At 41.5% G+C, this 19,011-nt stretch overlaps 1 protein-coding gene across 5 annotated transcripts in view; it reads left to right on the top strand.

Moving 5' to 3' along the window:
* HPS1 (HPS1 biogenesis of lysosomal organelles complex 3 subunit 1) overlaps positions 1–19,011 on the top strand; it is a 363,492-nt gene that overhangs the window by 239,884 nt on the left and 104,597 nt on the right. For all 5 annotated transcript variants that reach the window (XM_053692561.1, XM_053692560.1, XM_053692559.1 and 2 more), the window contains 3 exons: positions 6,298–6,458; positions 10,650–10,752; positions 18,127–18,196. In XM_053692561.1, the coding sequence (XP_053548536.1) occupies positions 6,298–6,458; positions 10,650–10,752; positions 18,127–18,196 (334 nt within the window). The remainder of the gene's footprint in view (positions 1–6,297; positions 6,459–10,649; positions 10,753–18,126; positions 18,197–19,011) is intronic.

Below are 19,011 nucleotides of genomic sequence, written 5' to 3'. Positions count from 1 at the left end.
TCTCCTATGCATATTTCCTCCTGTACGTCGGTCGAATGACTGGGGTAGGCGGAGCCTAGGAGGGATCATGTGACCAGCTTTGCTGGGCTCTTTGCCATTTCCTGTTGGGGAAGAGAATATCCCACAAGTAAGGATGACGCCGTGGACCGGACACACCGTTGGAGAAAGTAATTTATCAGGTAAGCATAAATTCTGTTTTTATCAGCAGTAACTAAAATCGTTTGCTGTTTCCACATAGGACTGTTGAGATGAATTAACTTCAGTTGGGGGAAACAGTTAGCAGACTTTTCTGCTTAAGGTATGACTAGCCATATTTCTAACAAGACTGTGTAATGCTGGAAGGCTGTCATTTCCCCTCATGGGGACCGGTAAGCCATTTTCTTAGTCTCAAACAGAATAAAGGGCTTAATATGGGCTGTAAAACTGGTAGACACTTTTATGGACAAGATCGATTGCTTTATTTGGGCATTTTATACAGATTGAGGTTGAATTTCACACTTATAAACTTTGGGGAACGTTTTTTAACGTCAGGCACTGGTTTAGACACCTTTTCAGTCAGGAAGGGCCTTCACTGTAGTAGGCTGAGCCTCATTTTCGCGCCATTACTGCGCAGTTACTTTTGAGAGCAGGACATGCAGCTGCATGTGTGTGGATCTGAAAGTAGTTGAAAAGGTTCCTAGAAGGCTTCATCTGGTATCGTATTCCCCCCTGGGTTTGGTAAGGTCGCAGCAAAGGCTGTAGCTGGGACTGTAGAAGGGTTAAACCTGTAACCGGCTCCGGTTCATTTTAAGGGTTAAAGCTCTGAAAGTTTGGGTGCAATACTTTGAATGCTTTAAGACACTGTGGTGAAAATTTGGTAAAATTTGAACAATTCTTTCATTGTTTTTCACATATTCAGTAATAAAGTGTGCCCTGTTTAAAATTTAAAGAGACAGTAACAGTTTTAATTAAAACGTTTTTTTGTACTTTATTGACAAGTTTAAGCCTGTTTAACATGTCTGTACCTTCAGATAAGCTATGTTCTGTATGTATGGAAGCCAATGTGTCTCCCCCTTCCAAATTGTGTGATAATTGTGCCATAGCGTCCAAACAAAGTAAGGACAGTACTGCCACAGATAGTAAGGTTGCCCAAGATGATTCATCAGATGAGGAGAGTAAAGATAGTTCTGCTTCATCTCACTCTGTGTCTACACCAGTTTTGCCCACGCAGGAGTCGCCTAGTACTTCTAGCGCGCCAATTCTTGTTACTATGCAACAATTGGCGACAGTAATGGATAAATCCATAGCTAATTTTTTATACAAAATGCCTGAATTTCAGAGAAAGCGCGATTGCTCTGTTTTAAACTGTAGAGCAGGAGGGCGCTGATGATAATTTTTCTGTCATACCCTCACACCACTCTGAAGGGGCCATGAGGGAGGTTTTGTCAGATGGGGAAATTTCAGAATCAGGTAGAATTTCTCAACAGGCAGAACCTGATGTTGTGACATTTAAATTTAAATTAGAGCACCTCCGCGCACTGCTTAAGGAGGTTTTATCTACTCTGGATGATTGTGACAACCTGGTCATTCCAGAAAAATTGTGTAAGATGGACAAGTTCCTAGAGGTTCCGGTGCACCCCGACGCTTTTCCTATACCCAAGCGGGTGGCGGACATAGTGAACAAGGAGTGGGAGAAGCCCGGCATACCTTTTGTTCCCCCTCCTATATTTAAGAAATTATTTCCTATGGTCGACCCCAGAAAGGACTTATGGCAGACAGTCCCTAAGGTCGAGGGGGCAGTTTCTACATTTAACAAGCGCACTACTATTCCTATTGAGGATAATTGTGCTTTCAAAGATCCTATGGATAAAAAATTGGAGGGTTTGCTTAAAAAGATTTTTGTTCAGCAAGGTTACCTCCTACAACCCATTTTGTGCATTGTTCCTGTCACTACAGCAGCGTGGTTCTGGTTCAAGGAACTAGAAAAGTCGCTCCATAGGGAGACTCCGTATGAGGAGGTTATGGACAGAATACACGCACTTAAGTTGGCTAATTCTTTTATTTTAGATGCCGCTTTGCAGTTAGCTAGATTAGCGGCGAAAAATTCAGGGTTTGCAATTGTGGCGCGCAGAGCGCTCTGGCTAAAATCTTGGTCAGCGGATGTATCTTCCAAGACAAAATTGCTTAATATCCCCTTCAAGGGTAAAACCCTTTTTGGACCAGAGTTGAAAGAGATTATCTCAGACATCACTGGGGGTAAGGGCCATGCCCTCCCACAAGATAGGCCCTTCAAGGCCAAGAATAAGTCTAATTTTCGTTCCTTTCGCAATTTCCGGAACGGACCGACATCCAACTCTGCAGCCTCTAGACAAGAGGGTAATGCTTCGCAGACCAAACCAGCTTGGAAACCGATGCAAGGCTGGAACAAGGGTAAACAGGCCAAGAAGCCTGCTGCTGCTACCAAAACAGCATGAAGGAGCAGCCCCCGATCCGGGACCGGATCTAGTAGGGGGCAGACTCTCTCTCTTCGCTCAGGCTTGGGCAAGAGATGTTCAGGATCCCTGGGCACTAGAAATAGTTTCTCAGGGTTATCTTCTGGAATTCAAGGAACTACCCCCAAGGGGAAGGTTCCACATGTCTCACTTATCTTTAAACCAAATAAAGAGACAGACATTCTTACATTGTGTAGAAGACCTGTTAAAAATGGGAGTGATACACCCAGTTCCAATTGTGGAACAAGGACTGGGTTTTTACTCAAATCTGTTTGTAGTTCCCAAAAAAAGAGGGAACCTTCAGACCAATTCTAGATTTAAAGATTCTAAACAAATTTCTCAAAGTACCATCGTTCAAAATGGAAACTATCCGAACGATCTTACCCTCAATCCAGGAGGGTCAATTTATGACTACCGTGGATTTAAAGGATGCGTATCTACATATTCCTATCCACAAAGATCATCACCAGTTCCTAAGGTTCGCCTTTCTGGACAAGGATTTTCACAAAGGTACTCAGAGCCCTTCTAGCGGTTCTAAGACCAAGGGGCATTGCAGTGGCACCTTACTTGGACGACATTCTGATACAAGCGTCGTCTCTTTCAAAGACAAAGGCTCACACAGACATCGTTCTGGCCTTTCTCAGATCTCACGGCTGGAAGGTGAACATAGAAAAGAGTTCCCTGTCCCCGTCGACAAGAGTCCCCTTCTTGGGGACAATAATAGATTCGTTAGAAATGAAGATTTTCCTGACAGATGTCAGAAAGTTAAAGCTTCTAAACGCTTGTCAAGTTCTTCACTCTGTTCCTCGACCTTCCATAGCTCAGTGCATGGAAGTAGTAGGATTGATGGTTGCAGCAATGGACATAGTTCCTTTTGCGCAAATTCATCTAAGACCATTACAACTGTGCATGCTCAAACAGTGGAATGGGGACTATACAGACTTGTCTCCAGTGATCCAAGTAGATCAGGACACCAGAAACTCACTACGTTGGTGGCTAACCCAGGATCATCTGTCCCAGGGAATGAGCTTCCGCAGACCAGAGTGGGTTATCGTCACGACCGACGCCAGTCTAGTGGGCTGGGGCGCGGTCTGGGACTCCCTGAAGGCTCAGGGTCTATGGTTTCGGGAGGAATCTCTTCTCCCGATAAACATTCTGGAACTGAGAGCGATATTCAATACTCTCAAAGCTTGGCCTCAGCTAGCAAAGGCCAGATTCATACGATTCCAATCAGACAACATGACGACAGTTTCTTACATCAACCATCAGGTGGGAACAAGGAGTTCCCTGGCCATGAGAGAAGTGACCAAGATCATAAAATGGGCGGATGATCACTCCTGCCACCTATCTGCGATCCACATCCCAGGAGTGGAAAATTGGGAGGCGGATTATCTGCGTCGTCAGACATTCCACCCGGGGGAGTGGGAACTCCACCCGGAGATATTTGCCCAGTTGACACAATTATGGGGCATTCCAGACATGGATCTGATGGCGTCTCGTCAGAACTTCAAAGTTCCTTGCTACGGGTCCAGATCCAGGGATCCCAGGGCGACTCTAGTGGATGCATTAGTAGCGCCTTGGACCTTCAACCTAGCTTACGTTTTTCCACCGTTTCCTCTCATTCCCAGGCTGGTAGCCAGGATCAAACAGGAGAGGGCCTTGGTGATTTTGATAGCTCCTGCGTGGCCACGCAGTACTTGGTATGCAGACCTGGTGAATATGTCATCGGCTCCACCATGGAAGCTACCTTTGAGACAAGATCTTCTGGTACAGGGTCCATTCGAACATCCAAATCTAGTCTCTCTCCAGCTGACAGCTTGGAAATTGAACGCTTGATTTTATCTAAGCGTGGGTTTTCGGATTCTGTGATAGATACTCTGGTACAAGCCAGAAAACCTGTAACTAGAAAGATTTACCATAAAATATGGAAAAGATATATCTGTTGGTGTGAATCCAAGGGATTCTCATGGAGTAAGATCAAAATTCCTAGGATCCTTTCCTTCCTACAAGAAGGTTTGGATAAGGGATTATCAGCGAGTTCTCTAAAGGGACAGATTTCGGCTTTATCTGTCTTGTTACACAAACGACTGGCGGCTGTGCCAGATGTTCAAGCCTTTGTTCAGGCTTTGGTCAGGATCAAGCCTGTTTACAGGCCGTTGACTCCTCCCTGGAGTTTAAATTTAGTTCTTTCAGTTCTCCAAGGGGTTCCGTTTGAACCTTTAGATTCCATAGATATTAAGTTGTTGTCTTGGAAAGTTTTGTTTTTAGTTGCTATTTCTTCTGCTAGAAGAGTTTCTGAGTTACCTGCTCTGCAGTGTACTCCGCCCTATCTGGTGTTCCATGCAGATAAGGTTGTTTTGCGTACAAAACCTGGTTTTCTTCCAAAGGTTGTTTCCAACAAGAATATTAACCAGGAAATAGTTGTACCTTCTTTGTGTCCGAATCCAGTTTCAAAGAAGGAACGTTTGTTACACAATTTAGATGTAGTCCGTGCTTTAAAGTTTTATCTAGAAGCAACAAAGGATTTCAGACAAACATCTTCTCTGTTTTGTCGTCTATTCTGGTAAAAGGAGAGGTCAAAAAGCTACTGCTACCTCTCTTTCCTTTTGGCTGAAAAGCATCATCCGATTGGCTTATGAGACTGCCGGACGGCAGCCTCCTGAAAGAGTCACAGCTCACTCTACTAGGGCTGTAGCTTCCACATGGGCTTTCAAGAACGAGGCTTCTGTTGATCAGATATGCAAGGCAGCGACTTGGTCTTCCCTGCACACTTTTGCCAAATTCTACAAATTTGATACTTTTGCTTCTTCGGAGGCTATTTTTGGGAGAAAGGTTTTGCAAGCCGTGGTGCCTTCCGTTTAGGTAACCTGATTGGCTCCCTCCCTTCATCCGTGTCCTAAAGCTTTGGTATTGGTTCCCACAAGTTATGGATGACGCCGTGGACCGGACACACCAATGTTGGAGAAAACAGAATTTATGCTTACCTGATAAATTACTTTCTCCAACGGTGTGTCCGGTCCACGGCCCGCCCTGGTTTTTTAATCAGGTTTGATAAATTTATTTCTTTAACTACAGTCACCACGGCACCCTATAGTTTCTCCTGTTTTTTCTCCTGTCCGTCGGTCGAATGACTGGGGTGGGCGGAGCCTAGGAGGGACTATATGGACAGCTTTTGCTGTACTCTTTGCCATTTCCTGTTGGGGAAGAGATATTCCCACAAGTTATGGATGACGCCGTGGACCGGACACACCGTTGGAGAAAGTAATTTATCAGGTAAGCATAAATTCTGTTTTATGTATAAGGTACTGGCAAACAGCTGCCAGTACTAAAGATGTCCCCCATGGGGGGGGGGGTAGAGAGCTATTTGAGGCGATCAGGGAGCTGGGAGGGTTGAGGTAGATCACTACACTACAGGAAAAAAAATATATATATAAAACAAAAATCTGAGCTGCATACTGGCAGACTATTCCTAAAATGGTGGAGACCAGTTTGGCTGGGATTAGGGGGTGGGGGGTGTCTTGTGGGAGTGTAATGTCCATAATGTAAAGGTTAATTGACAGGAAAACAGGAAAAATACATAATAATAGTATGTTCAAAAGCTTTACTATGCATAATTAGGCATTATATACAGTATTGCAACCTCAAAGTGTTTCATGTCTCTTTTAAATTTGTCTCCCCCCCCCCAAATATTCCACCTATCACTTCAATTATGCAAAATGTGTCACTGTATATACAGGTGCCTTTACTGTAGTAGGAGTTATCAGTTCTCACCATATGCAGAGAAGTATACGCCAGTATTTACTGTGTATACCCTGTTCTTTCACAGGCTGTGGAGCGCCTGATTCATCCAAAACTCTGTGAGCAATGTATTGAATTTTTGGAGAAACAAATAGTCTATCACATTAACAGCAGCACTGAGCGGGGTGGGGAGGAGGTTCTTCATGCCTTCATTTTGGTAAACACAAAACTTCTAGCACTTTTTTCCAGGTAAGATCTTTGTGTTGTGTATTTTACCCATGTTTGATCTGTACATATATTAGGCAGCCTGCACTTTTGTTCGTCGTTTGTTGCAAATTAAATAGTTGCCATTCCCACACGCAGCTATAAACCATACATGTGTGTGCTTATAAAGTAGGGGATTTTAACAGTAGATTTAAAGGGACATTCCAGCAAAGCTTTTGAATAGAAACATTTTTGCAACTTGTTAGAAAAAGGGCATCACTGCACCAAGATTTTAAATATTGTGTCTGCTCAGAGAGTTTGTAGTTAATTGTATCTTGTAAACAGAGTCATTATCAATATAACAGAAGGTACAAACCTCTTTATCCAAACCACTTGTGGCCGGAAAAGGTTTGGATTTCGTAATGTTTGTATATTTGCATCTGTAAAATGGGACAGCTTGGAGAGGGGATGGTACCAAGTGTAAGAAACAAATTTTTATGTAATTTAGGCACTGGACGTACCTAAATGGAGCAGGGGTAAGAGACTTACCGTACTTTTAGTTCCATTGTTGCAGGTTTACAGGTTTTGTAAGGAGAGGACTCCTAAAGGTATTCACATATATATTGTTTGGTAAAGTGATCACATGGACATTCCAGTTATGCCCAAGTCATTCGATCAAGTCATGGTTACGAATATTAGAGATAACCGTGTTAACACAGGGCTCTTTGTTGGACTGTATTTAGCCAATATTTACATGTCCTAATACAGTTTATTTATGTAACCTAAAGGTAGTTTTATATCATTTTTAATACTTTTGTATTAAAAATGTACCATCAGACAGTACAGTACTGTATTCAGAAAGGTAATTGTTGTTTTAAATAAAAATCATTAATCGGATGCATTTTAGAACACAAAAAACAAACAGAAGTCACAGGCAGAGAAGATTGTGACTTACTTGTGGGGAAAATTGTAATTTTTAATTTTAATTTTTTTTTTTTATTAAAAACTCTAGATTTCTAAATAATTCTGGATTTTTGAATTTCAGATTTGGGGATTTGTGCCTGTACCTTCATCCCTGAGCAGACACGCGGTTTACAAAATTGGTGCAAGGCTTCACATGCCCATGCACTGTAAAAGCTTTTACTAGAAACATTTTTGCTAATACTAGAACACTGCAAAAATGCTTCTATTCAAAACTGCCTGAGGAAAGCGCACAGCAAATATACAAACAGCAATATATATAGTTTATTATGTTCTTATATGGAACAGAAACAAATCCAGTAAAGGAGATCCTCACCTGTTCTTACCTCATGGGGGTACAAGGTGTATATGAAGCGCCTGGAGGAGAGTAACATCCCTGTCTGTAGTAGGAGAAATCCCTGTTGATAAACTGAAGATGTGCTACAAACCTACAGGGATTTCTCCGATCATAGTTCATCTTTAATACAGACAGGGATGTTACTCCCCTCCAGACACTTCATATACACCTTGTATCCATGAGGTAAGAGCAGGTGAGCATCACTTTTTACTGGATTTTCTTCAGAGCTGGAGTTCTTGAAGCTCCAGGCATCTGCCGCATTTGGAGCCGGAGCGCGATGGGTGTTCCATCTCCATATGAGGGCAGATGCCTGATAGTTGCAGACGGTGACACTGTGTGTGTCACCTTCTGCAACGATCTTCTGCTTGTGTGGGCGGGGGGTGTGAGCGGCTTAGCAGCGGTGGGAAATTATTAAGGAACAGGGAGGGATGGGGCAGCTACACTACAGAAAAGGGGTTTGGGGGTGCGGGGGGGATAAATGGCAATCACGGGAGATGGGAGGTGGTGGGACCATTAAACTATAGAAAGAACCTAAGATGGTGGCAATAGTTAGAGGGGGGGAGGGTTATAAATTTGTTTGAGGGGGGATCAGGGAGGTTCGAGGATTAGGGGGATCCTACACTGCAGAAAAATAAAGAGGGAGAGGGATAGAGATAGAGGATAGAAATAGAGGGATAGGGATTGATGAATAGAGGGATAGGTATATTTCTTTCTTTAAACATTTTGCTTTAACACTAGTTTATTATAAACTGTGACGTTTCGGGGATCAAACTCTCCCCTTGATCACCGAAACGTCACAGTTTATAATAAATTATACACTTTAAAAGTCCAGAGAGCATGGATCTTCATCTTTGATTTTTTTATATGCAAGAATTTGTAAGACTGTGTACATAATTAATTTTTTTTTAGAGAATATGAATAACACAAAAACATTTCTTTCACTCATGGTTAGTGTGTGGCTGAAGCCATTTATTTTCAATCAACTGTGTTTACTCTTTTTAAATCATAATAACAACAGAAACAACCCAAATGACCCTGATCAAAAGTTTACATACCCTGGTGATTTTGGCCTGATAACATGCACACAAGTTGACACAAAGGGGTTTGAATGGCTATTAAAGGTAACCATCCGCACCTGTGATCTGTTTGCTTGTAATTAGTATGTGTGTATAAAAGGTCAATGAATTTCTGCACTCCTGACAGACCCTCGCATCTTTCATCCAGTGCTGCACTGACGTTTCTGGATTCTGATCCATGGGGAAAGCAAAAGAATTGTCAAAGGATCTGCGGGAAAAGGAAGTTGAACTGTATAAAACAGGAAAGGGATATAAAAAGATATCCAAGGAATGGAGAATGCCAATCCACAGTGTTCAAACTCTAGTCAAGAAGTGGAAAATAAGGGGTTCTGTTGAAACCAAACAATGGTCAGGTAGACCAACAAAAATTTCAGTCACAAGTGCCAGGAAAATTGTTCGGGATGCAAAGAAAACCCCACAAATAACTTCAGGTGAAATACAGGACTATCTGAAAACATATGGTGTGGCTGTTTCAAGATGCACAATAAGGAGGCACTTGAAGAAAAATGGGCTGCATGGTCGAGTCGTCAGAAGAAACCCATTACTATGCAAATGCCACAAAGTATCCCACTTACAATACGCCAGACAGCACAGAGACAAGCCTCAAACCTTCTGGCACAAATTCATTTGGAGTGATGAGACCAAAATTTAGCTTTTTGGCCACAACCATAAACGCTACATTTGGAGAGGAGTCAACAAGGCCTATGATGAAAGATACACCATTCGTACTGTGAAACACAGAGGTGGATTGCTGATGTTTTGGGGATGTATGAGCTACAAAGGCACAGGAAATTTGGTCAGAATTGATGGCAAGATAAATGCAGTATGTTAACAAAAAATACTGGAGGAAAATTTGCATTTATCAGCCCAGAAGCTGCGCATGGGACGTACTGGGACATTCCAACATGACAATGATCCTAAACACAAGGCCAAGTCGACCTGTCATTGGCTATAGCAGAATGAAGTGAAGGTTCTGGAGTGGCCATCTCAGTCTACTGACCTCAATATCATTGAGCCACTCTGGGGAGATTTCAAACGTGCAGTTCATGCAAGACAGCCCAAGAATTTACAGGAACTGGAGGCTTTTTGCCAGGAAGAATGGGCAGCTTTACCATCTGAGAAGATAAAGAGCCTCATCCACAAATACCCCAAAAGACTTCAAGCTGTCATTGATGTTAAAGGTGGCAATACACGGTATTAAGAATTGGGTTATGTAAACTTTTGATCAGGGTCATTTGGGTAGTTTCTGTTGTCATTATGATTTAAAAAGAGTAAACACAGTTGATTGATAATAAATGGCTTCAGCCAAACACTAACCATGAAAAAAGTTTTTGTGTTATTATTCATATTCTCTGAAAAAAGGCCAAGAAATCATAAATTATGCCAGGGTATGTACACTTATGAGCACAACTGTATATACTTTGTGTGTGTATGTGTATATATATATATATATATATATATATATATATATATATATATATATATATATATATATATATATATATATATATATATATATATATATATATATATATATATACTGTGTGTGTGTGTGTGTGTGTATATATATATAATGTATATGTGTGTGTGTATATATATATATATATATATATATATATTTATATAGTATATGTGTGTGTGTGTATATATATATAATGTATATGTGTGTGTGTATGTATATATATATATATATATATATATATATATATATTTATATAGTATATGTGTGTGTGTGTGTATATATATATATATATATATATACACATATTGTACCTTTTTGCATTACTGCAACTACAATACAGCAGTATCATACTTGTCTTTTATTATCTAATTCATTTTCAGTCGGAACGCCAGTTCGTTGAGACCTGCAGATCTCCTGACCCTAATTCTGATAGTTCAAGATTTGTATCCCGAAATTGCTGCAGTGCAGGACCAAAATCTGGAGGTATGAACTGAAATTTGTGGTTTTACACTGATCTAGTTTGCAAGCACTATAGTGCTATAATACTAGACAATAGAATATTATACAAATAATTCAGATCACTTTTGGAGTAAACTATAGCTATTAAATAACGAAGGGCAAGAAAGTGTCAGATTGTATCCCCTTTGTTCATCATGCGTGCACATTTATGTTTGTGTGTTGTAAATTACTAAATAACCCCTTTTACTTGTCTTTTGGATTTAATTTTAATCTAAACACAATGATTGTCAACATGTTGCTTCTAGCTGGGAGAATAATTACATTTTGCATAAATGCTCTTTATGGTTCATCTGCTGCATACTATGGGCTCAATTTATCATCCACGAGCGGGAGGGGCGTACATATTTGCCCCTGTCCACCCGCCTTCTCCTTACCATTTTACACGAGCGCTCTTGTGCAACACCTGCCTGCACACAGCTGATCACGTGCGGGCAGGAGCTGTCAATCTGCCCAGTCGGACAGGTGGAGAACAGGGCAGGGAAGCAGCAGTCTGCTTGATAAATCCTGACTACAGGTTCACTTGTGCAAACCTGCAGTCGAAGGGGAGAGAAGGGCTTGATAAATTGTGCCCTATTTGTAGCACTTTTTAAATAACAATAATGGTAACCATAATAAACAGTACATTATACAGTAGTGCTGTTACAGTAAAAAAACCCTCTGTTGCCTTTTCTGTAATTTGCCAAATATTTGTTCAAATACAAACTACCCTTAATCATGTTAATCCTGTTAAAGTGGCAGCAAACTTTGGAAATAATGTCCGAGATTGCAGGGTGCGCTATTAATATCGCTGGAGTGTGCAATCTGGTGTTATGGTAAAACAGAATAACCAGAGAATGTTAAGTGCAGTCAACTTCCCTTTATTGTGGCCTATTCTTTCAAATGGTAGTGCGACTGTGCTAAACATTGTTCATATGACAAGTTGCAAGTTATGTGTTGCTCATGAGCGCATCACATAAAATCGCTAAAAAAGTTAGTGATTTGAGACCTAGAATAAAAGTATAACAAAACAGGTTAAACAATTACGCTCATATTTATATATATATATATATATAATATTAAAACATTGTGCTTTGGATAGCTTATAAATAACAGAAAATATTATATATCTATATATAATTGGCGAGTAGAAATTGAACAGTGGCGAGTAGTGACTGGAATGAATGTTAAATTAGCATAGCTTTTCTAAAGCACATACTGCAGTATTGACAAGATCAGTATAGGTGGCAGTTTCAGATTGTCCCCTTTATCAAGCTAATGGCCACCCATGGTCAGTTGTCCTGGTAACTACCCATACAAAATGAAAAAAGCAAAGTGAACACTAAACACTTTTATTTCATTTACCTACTGCTTTACATTGAACCTTTCCTGGTTTACACAACTTTGCATTATGTGAGAGGGAGATAAATGCTGTCTATACACTGTGCCAAATTAAAAAATTTAAATATTTTCTTCTAAATACAGGGAGAGTCCACAGCTGCATTCATTACTTGTGGGAATACAGAACCTGGCCACCAGGAGGAGGCAAAGACTCACCAGCCAAAGGCTTAAATACCTCCACCACTTCCTCCATCCCCCAGTCATTCTTTGCCTTTCGTCACAGGAGGTTGGCAGAGAAGTGAAGTTTTCGGAGCAGTTCCTTATAAAAGGTACTACTCTTTGAGATGGAACTGGAGTTTTAAGTAGTAATGTCAGCCTCTCAGTGAGAGCATTGACGAAGGTTAGAGTCTGGAGATGCAGGGAGAGTCTTTCTGCGAACCCATCCAGACTCATATTAACAGCGCCTAAAGCAATCAGTGTTGACGAGTTTCGCTGCCTGTTTTCTTTACTCAAGTCCATGTCAGAGGCGCTGCTACAATCTGTCAAACTTTAAGTACTGTGTCACTGTTCCACGGCATAGATTCCGGTAAGATCGTTTCATTACTTTATACACTTGTTAACGATAGAAGACAGGGTCTCAGTGGGACTCCTTTATCTTTATGGAATCATAGGGTTAATATCTCCTGAGGGAGATTATTGAACAGTGGAACTTTTTAATCATATATTGTTATGTGATTTGACTGCTTATGTGTAAGAACGTTTGGGCTACTAGGCTGATACTGAACATACAGGGTTTTTCTTTGGGGAGCTGCGCAGTTTCTTTTTATGAAGATGCCGCGCTTTTTCCTTAGCGAGGCTAGGTCCTGCATGAGAACCATGTGACTGGAAGTGGTCATGTTTTATTCCCATCTTCCGATTCATGACCGGGTGTCTGCGGAGAGGAGCATTTTCTCTAGTTTGTCTACCCAGCCATTGGGGGTATAAGGTGCCAGTTATTTATTCTTTTCTATAAATTGATATAGACAAGCTATGGAGAATTCTGATATATAGAGGATTCCTCCAATACAGATTTTGATTCCTGTGTATATTGTGAGGAGGCCCGGGTAAACCAGCGCTCTCAATTATGTTCTGTATGCCGTATTAAGGTGTTCTCAGCATCCAATGCTGAAATGTTAGAGCCCACTGAGCCATCCGCCTCTGAGGATTCTTCGTCCAGTGAGGTGTGTTCCCTAGATTCTGTTCCTACATATGTAGTTGTCCCGGGTTCTGACCCTCCTTCTCCTGTAAGGGGTTTGTTTACACCAGAGGTTACTACGCAGTTCCGCATGGCCATCTCTACAGCCTTGGCTGTGTTACCTATCCCTGCTACGCATAAACAAAGGGGTAATCTGGGTTCTCCTGCCCATGGACACTCGTGTAAAATAGTGGTGGTGTTCGATCAGTCCTCTGGGGATGCGGTCCCCTCTGAGGCTTCAGAGGAAGATCCTCTTGGGTCGGAGTCTGCTGACTTGGGTCCTCCGACTGCGGAGGGCTTAACATTTAGATTGGCATGCCTGCGTTTACTCCTGAGAGAGGTTTTAGCGATGTTAGAGGTACCTAGTACTAATCCGTCAGTTGCATCTCAGTCCTCTAAATCTGATAACGATCTTAACTAGACGTGGGAAGGAGGGGATCCTATTCCTTGTTGTCTTCTATTACCTTTTTTGTTTATTGTTTATTTAGAATCCAGTTCCAAGCTCTATAGGGGATTGTGTCGTATTACAGGCCGGACCTGTTTTTTGTTTGCACTCTCATTTTCAGGGTGGTTGCCTGTTTTTTGTTTTTTTGCTTTCCTATTCTGTTTTGGGTAGTTGTTTGTTTTTTAGAGCTCTGGGTTGTTATAGAAACTCTTCTTAGAAGGATGTTTCGTCCCATGGGATTTTTGGTACTATCGACTTTGATGTTTGAGATTGTTGGAGTTTTCTAATGGAAGCTTCTAGTTTTTTGGTCAGGGTGATGTTCCCTCGATTTCTAGAATTGAAGTTAAGCCTCTGAGCTTATTTCCGTGTTGTTATTCTCAGTTTCCTAGCACTGCTGGGACTTAAGAATTTCCTTTTCTTTATGTTTTTTTATGACAGAGGTGCCTTACCCTGGATGATGGGCAGGACCTGTCTTGGGTAATAGTCAAGTCTGTTTTTTCCTTCTACCTCAGAGAAGGAACTCTTCTGGTCCAGGCAGAACAGGGCCGTCTATAATGGAGAACAGGCAGGACCTGTCTTAGGTTCTTTTGGATGGGCGCGGAATGCTGGATCATAGGGGTCCGGGGGTCCTGGAGGATGGAGTTGAGCTTTTTCCTTCCGGTCTTCTGGACTAGGTGACATTTGGTGTCTTGTCCCAGTACCCTTCACAGTGTCTTCACTGTTGATGTGATCTAGTAGGGGAGGGGTTTTTGCCATCCTTTCTGGGTCCGATGTTTTTAGGCAGAGCTTATGGATCTCTTTGGTCATTGGGAATTCACGGTCCTTTCTACCGGGATTTAGGCTGAAGATATCTTTCTGGCTTAGAGCAGTCCAGTGTAGCCTGGTTATCTCTCTGACTTGCAACTCGAAGGCTGTTGCTGGATACCCTTTCTTCCTTGTTTAAGCAGGTCCGGGTTCTAGGGACCGTTTTTTCTTCTGGAACCTCATTGGATGCTAAGTTTTCTTTGGATCTGAGGTTTAATGTGACAGTAGCCTGTTTCTAGGTGTTGTGGTGGCTCCTGAGTCTTGCCGGTTCTGGTTTTTCCAGTGTCTACTAGTAGACTTTTTTGGGATTGCTTCCTGCTGATTCCACCCTTAGAGGTGGACCTAGACTGGAGTTCTGGTATTGGCACCAGGCTGACTCCATTGGATACAGCTTGGTCTTTTCATACAGGAAGGCTCTTGGCCTTTGAACTTGCGTAGTTAGAATACTTCATCATTTTCTGCCTTCCAATTCACCTTCAGGCCTTCATTGGCACGGTGGGGGAAGTGATGGTTTCAGCCCTGGCCGCATCTTTGACATAGCACTGGGGTTCTTGTTTCTTTCTGAGCAGTCTTTTCCTTTGGGTACCAGTTGGGGATGCGTTCTCCAGTGTTCGGTCCTGATCTCCCGATGTTGGGGGATTTTTATCCTAGTACACTGGGGCAGTTTTGTCTTGGTCTCTTCCCCGTCAGCCTGGTGAGAGTGGAGCCGAGAATTGTCCTTCCAATTACCTTGGGGGTTTTCTCTTTCCAGTCGGGCATTTTGCTCTGAGGTCTGGTTTGCTAGCTTCATACCAGTCGGGATTTCTTGGTGAGTGAATTATTTGTCACTTAGTGAGTCCCTCCTGTGTAGGTCTTGATTTGGCCCACCACAGCTTTAGTGGCACTTCATTCTCTGACCGTGTTCTTTCGGAGTGGATGTTGCTTACGATTGTCCGTTTTGCTCTGTCTATCCAGAGTTTATCGACTGTAGATCTGAGGAAAGCTGATCGAGTTCTCATCTGAGGTCCACTGGCATTCGTGGCCTCAAAGATTGGTTTTCTGGTTTAGCAAGCTGTAGGCTTGGAATTTTTGAATCCTGCGGTGTCAGGTTTCTTAAATTCTGAAGAGGTCTTTTTGTAACCTTCTTATTTTCGGCCATGTCACACTTTTTTTTGAGGATGATCCGATTTCTCTCTGTAAGTGGGCGTCTGATGGGACTGTTTCCTTTTTTTTTATGCACTTGGGAGTGCGTCTGCATGGTTAGAGGCTTCGCTATCTGAGAGTTCCCTTGTGGTTAAGATCTCTTATGCCTTCCAGGGCAATTTGCGAGGGTTTGCTGGGACCTAGTCGAGAGAAGGTTTTCCTTTCTGGAAGGTTTCAGCTGTAGTAGCCTGATGGTTAGCTTAGTTGCCTAGCAAGCAGAAGGTTTGCAGTTTGAAACCTGCTGCAGTTACTTGCACCTTGAATGTGGGCTCGCAAGCTATTTTTATCGACCTTCCCTTCAGTTTGTTCTGGTTCCTCATCTCCTATCTAGGCGCGGAGGTCTCCCTTCTGGTGTCGGGCGGAACTAGCTTGTCTGGTCTTTCTTTTGGTTTCTAGAATATCTTCTTCCCCCTCTAAAATGAGCTGATGAAGGGTTTGTCTAACTAGTTCTTGTTCAAGGGGCTGCCTGCCAAGATAATCTGAGTTGGCCTAACTGCCTGGCAAGCGGAAGTTTGCAGATAGACCCAGTTATGGTTCTTTTCTCTGGTATGCTTTCACAGGTAGTTTTCCTATCTGTTGGTACTTGGTTCAGAAATCTTTAATCTTCCAAGTGTTAAGTTATTTTGTTAGGGCACTGCCTTCGACAAGGGTTGACAGGTCTATTTCCTGCTCTTTTGGAGTTGGATTTGTCCTTCAGGAGCAACATCGGTTTTCCTTTGTACCTGTACTGAAGGTGGTTTTTGAATCTTATTCCAGGGTTTATTTCATATGTTGTGGTGTTTGCACGTGTTATAGTTCAGGTGTTGCAACTATTACAGTATGTTTTCCTTCTTGGGTTCTCCCTTATAATAGGACTATCCATTGTCCAAATGGAATGAGGTTCTCCTCTTTTTTGAGTAATCTTACCTTGAAATTTCTGTCAGACTTTATCAAAATGTTCTGTTTTTTTCCTTTAGGTCTGGGGAGTGCAAGGTTTGGAAGCTGATAACTTCCTCCTTGTTGGTGGAGGTGTGTGTTTAGCTGGCTTTAGGAGACAGCGAGATACGTGCCTCCTCCGAGGTCTATGACTCAGTTCGAGTGCGGTGACATCTTGGGGGTCTCTGACATGAGTTCCTATGGTTCTGATTATTGGACAGCTACTTGGTCCTCCTAACATCCTTACATTCTTTTCTTTAAGTTTTGCTTCTATGGAAGCCTTCGGGAGTTGTTTTTTTTGCAGGCTCTGGTGCCCTCGGATTGGGCCGCCTCTTGTTTGTCCCTCCCGTTAGCATTCGGTGTCCTCTGTAGCTGGGTATAATTTTCCCACAAGTAATGAATGCAGCTGTGGACTCTCCCTGTATTTAGAAGGAAAACACAAATTATGATTTAACAGATAATTTTCTTTCCTTCGATACAGGGAGAGTCCACAGCTCCCGCCCGTGTTCTCCGGTGGCGGCCCTAAATTTAAATTTTGTTTCTTCTGGCACCTTTTTCACCCTGATATTTCTCGTACTGTTCCTTGTTCCCTCGGCAGAATGACTGGAGGAAGTGGGGGAGGTATTTAAGCCTTTGGCTGGGGTGTCTTTGCCTCCTCCTGGTGGCCAGGTTCTGTATTCCCACATGTAATTAATGCAACTGTGGACTCTCCCTGTATCGAAGGAAAGAAAATTATCTGGTAAGTCATAATTAGTTTTTTAATAATTGTATTAAAAGGACCTACTTTTGTTATAGTTTAAAATAGTGAATATTAAAAATTACTACACAATAAGGTGTGTGTGTGTGTATGTATGTATATATATATATATATATATATATGTTTATGTATGTGTGTATATGCATTTATTTATATATATATATATATATATATATATATATATATATATATATATATATGTGTGTGTGTATGTATATATGTGTGTGTGTGTGTGTATATATATATATATATATATATATATATATACACAGTGTGTATATATATATATATATATATAATGCACAATTTATCATTTTATATTACCATCTCAAAGTGTTTAACGTCCTTTTTAATTTAGCTTTTTCATGTTTCCTGCTTAGGACTGTCATTCTGCTAGTTATAAACGTGAATATCAATACTGTACGCAGTACAATGCGGTTTACATTATGTGTGTACGCTGGATTGGGTATGCTATGGGCGTGCATAAAATGTCTGCTCATGGAGGCCAGACTATCACCCAGATTTAGCAGTGTGTATGCATACAAGCAAACGGCACATCCACTAAAGAAGGACATCATACATTTTATTGTGGAAAAAAAGAACAGTCAACCCAGTGTCAGAAAATGTCTCCAACTTCAAGGCTATGTTTGGCATATACAGTAATTATAGCTTTTATCTTTGCAGGAGTTAGAAGACAATGCTCCCTCTGAGGAATATTACACACCTGATCCCTCTCCCAATAATAGCAGTTTAGGTAAGTAATATACACGTACATATAGCGCAGGGGGAAGCAGTAGGTAACCATATCATGAAAAGATGTATTTGCATTAAAGGGCCATTATAGTGAAAAAATCCTCCCCTTTGTTAGAGCATTTATTGTTATCACTATAGACCCTGCAAATCTATGTGTTTAACCCCTGCAAAGGGGGTAAAGTGCCGCTGAGTAAGTCACCAGCGCTAGTCACATGACCCAGCTGTGCAGCTAGCGCTGCTGATTGACACATTGGCAGTTTCTGCTATGGACCAGCATTTCTTTGCAGCACTTTACCTATGTTTTTAACCCCTTTGTGATGGTAAACCCACAGATTTGCAAAGTTGATAGTGATAAAATGACATGCTGTAACAAATGAAAGCATTTTTTCCACTATAATTACCATTTAAGGTGCTTTATGTGCAATGATGTCTGACTAAATGTTTTGATTCTTTGACATATATAGATTACTAAAGAATATGAAATATCTTTAACTTGTATTGCAATTTATCCAAGAATCCTCTGCATAATTTTTCAGACATCAGAATAGATTTTTAGAGCTTGTAGGAATATTTGTACAGCCTGGGAGCAGAGCAATGCCGCTTGCCATAGTGTTATGGGTGATAACATTTATGGACCAAATATATTCGCTATTTAAAAATTGTACTTTCTGAAAAAAAGGCAAAGTTCTGTATTCAAACTCCTTCTGAACCATACAGTAATCTGACAGTTGTTAGTGTTAGGTAACCAAGGAAACAGTGTAACCTAGGAAACAATAAGGGTCAGATTGCAAGTGGAGCGGTATTTAATGCCCCCGT

This window comes from Bombina bombina, chromosome 9 (assembly GCF_027579735.1).
Source record: "Bombina bombina isolate aBomBom1 chromosome 9, aBomBom1.pri, whole genome shotgun sequence".
Taxonomy (NCBI): Eukaryota; Metazoa; Chordata; class Amphibia; order Anura; family Bombinatoridae; genus Bombina; species Bombina bombina.
Note: the sequence above shows the minus strand (reverse complement) of the source record. Positions and strands in the feature narration are given on the sequence as shown.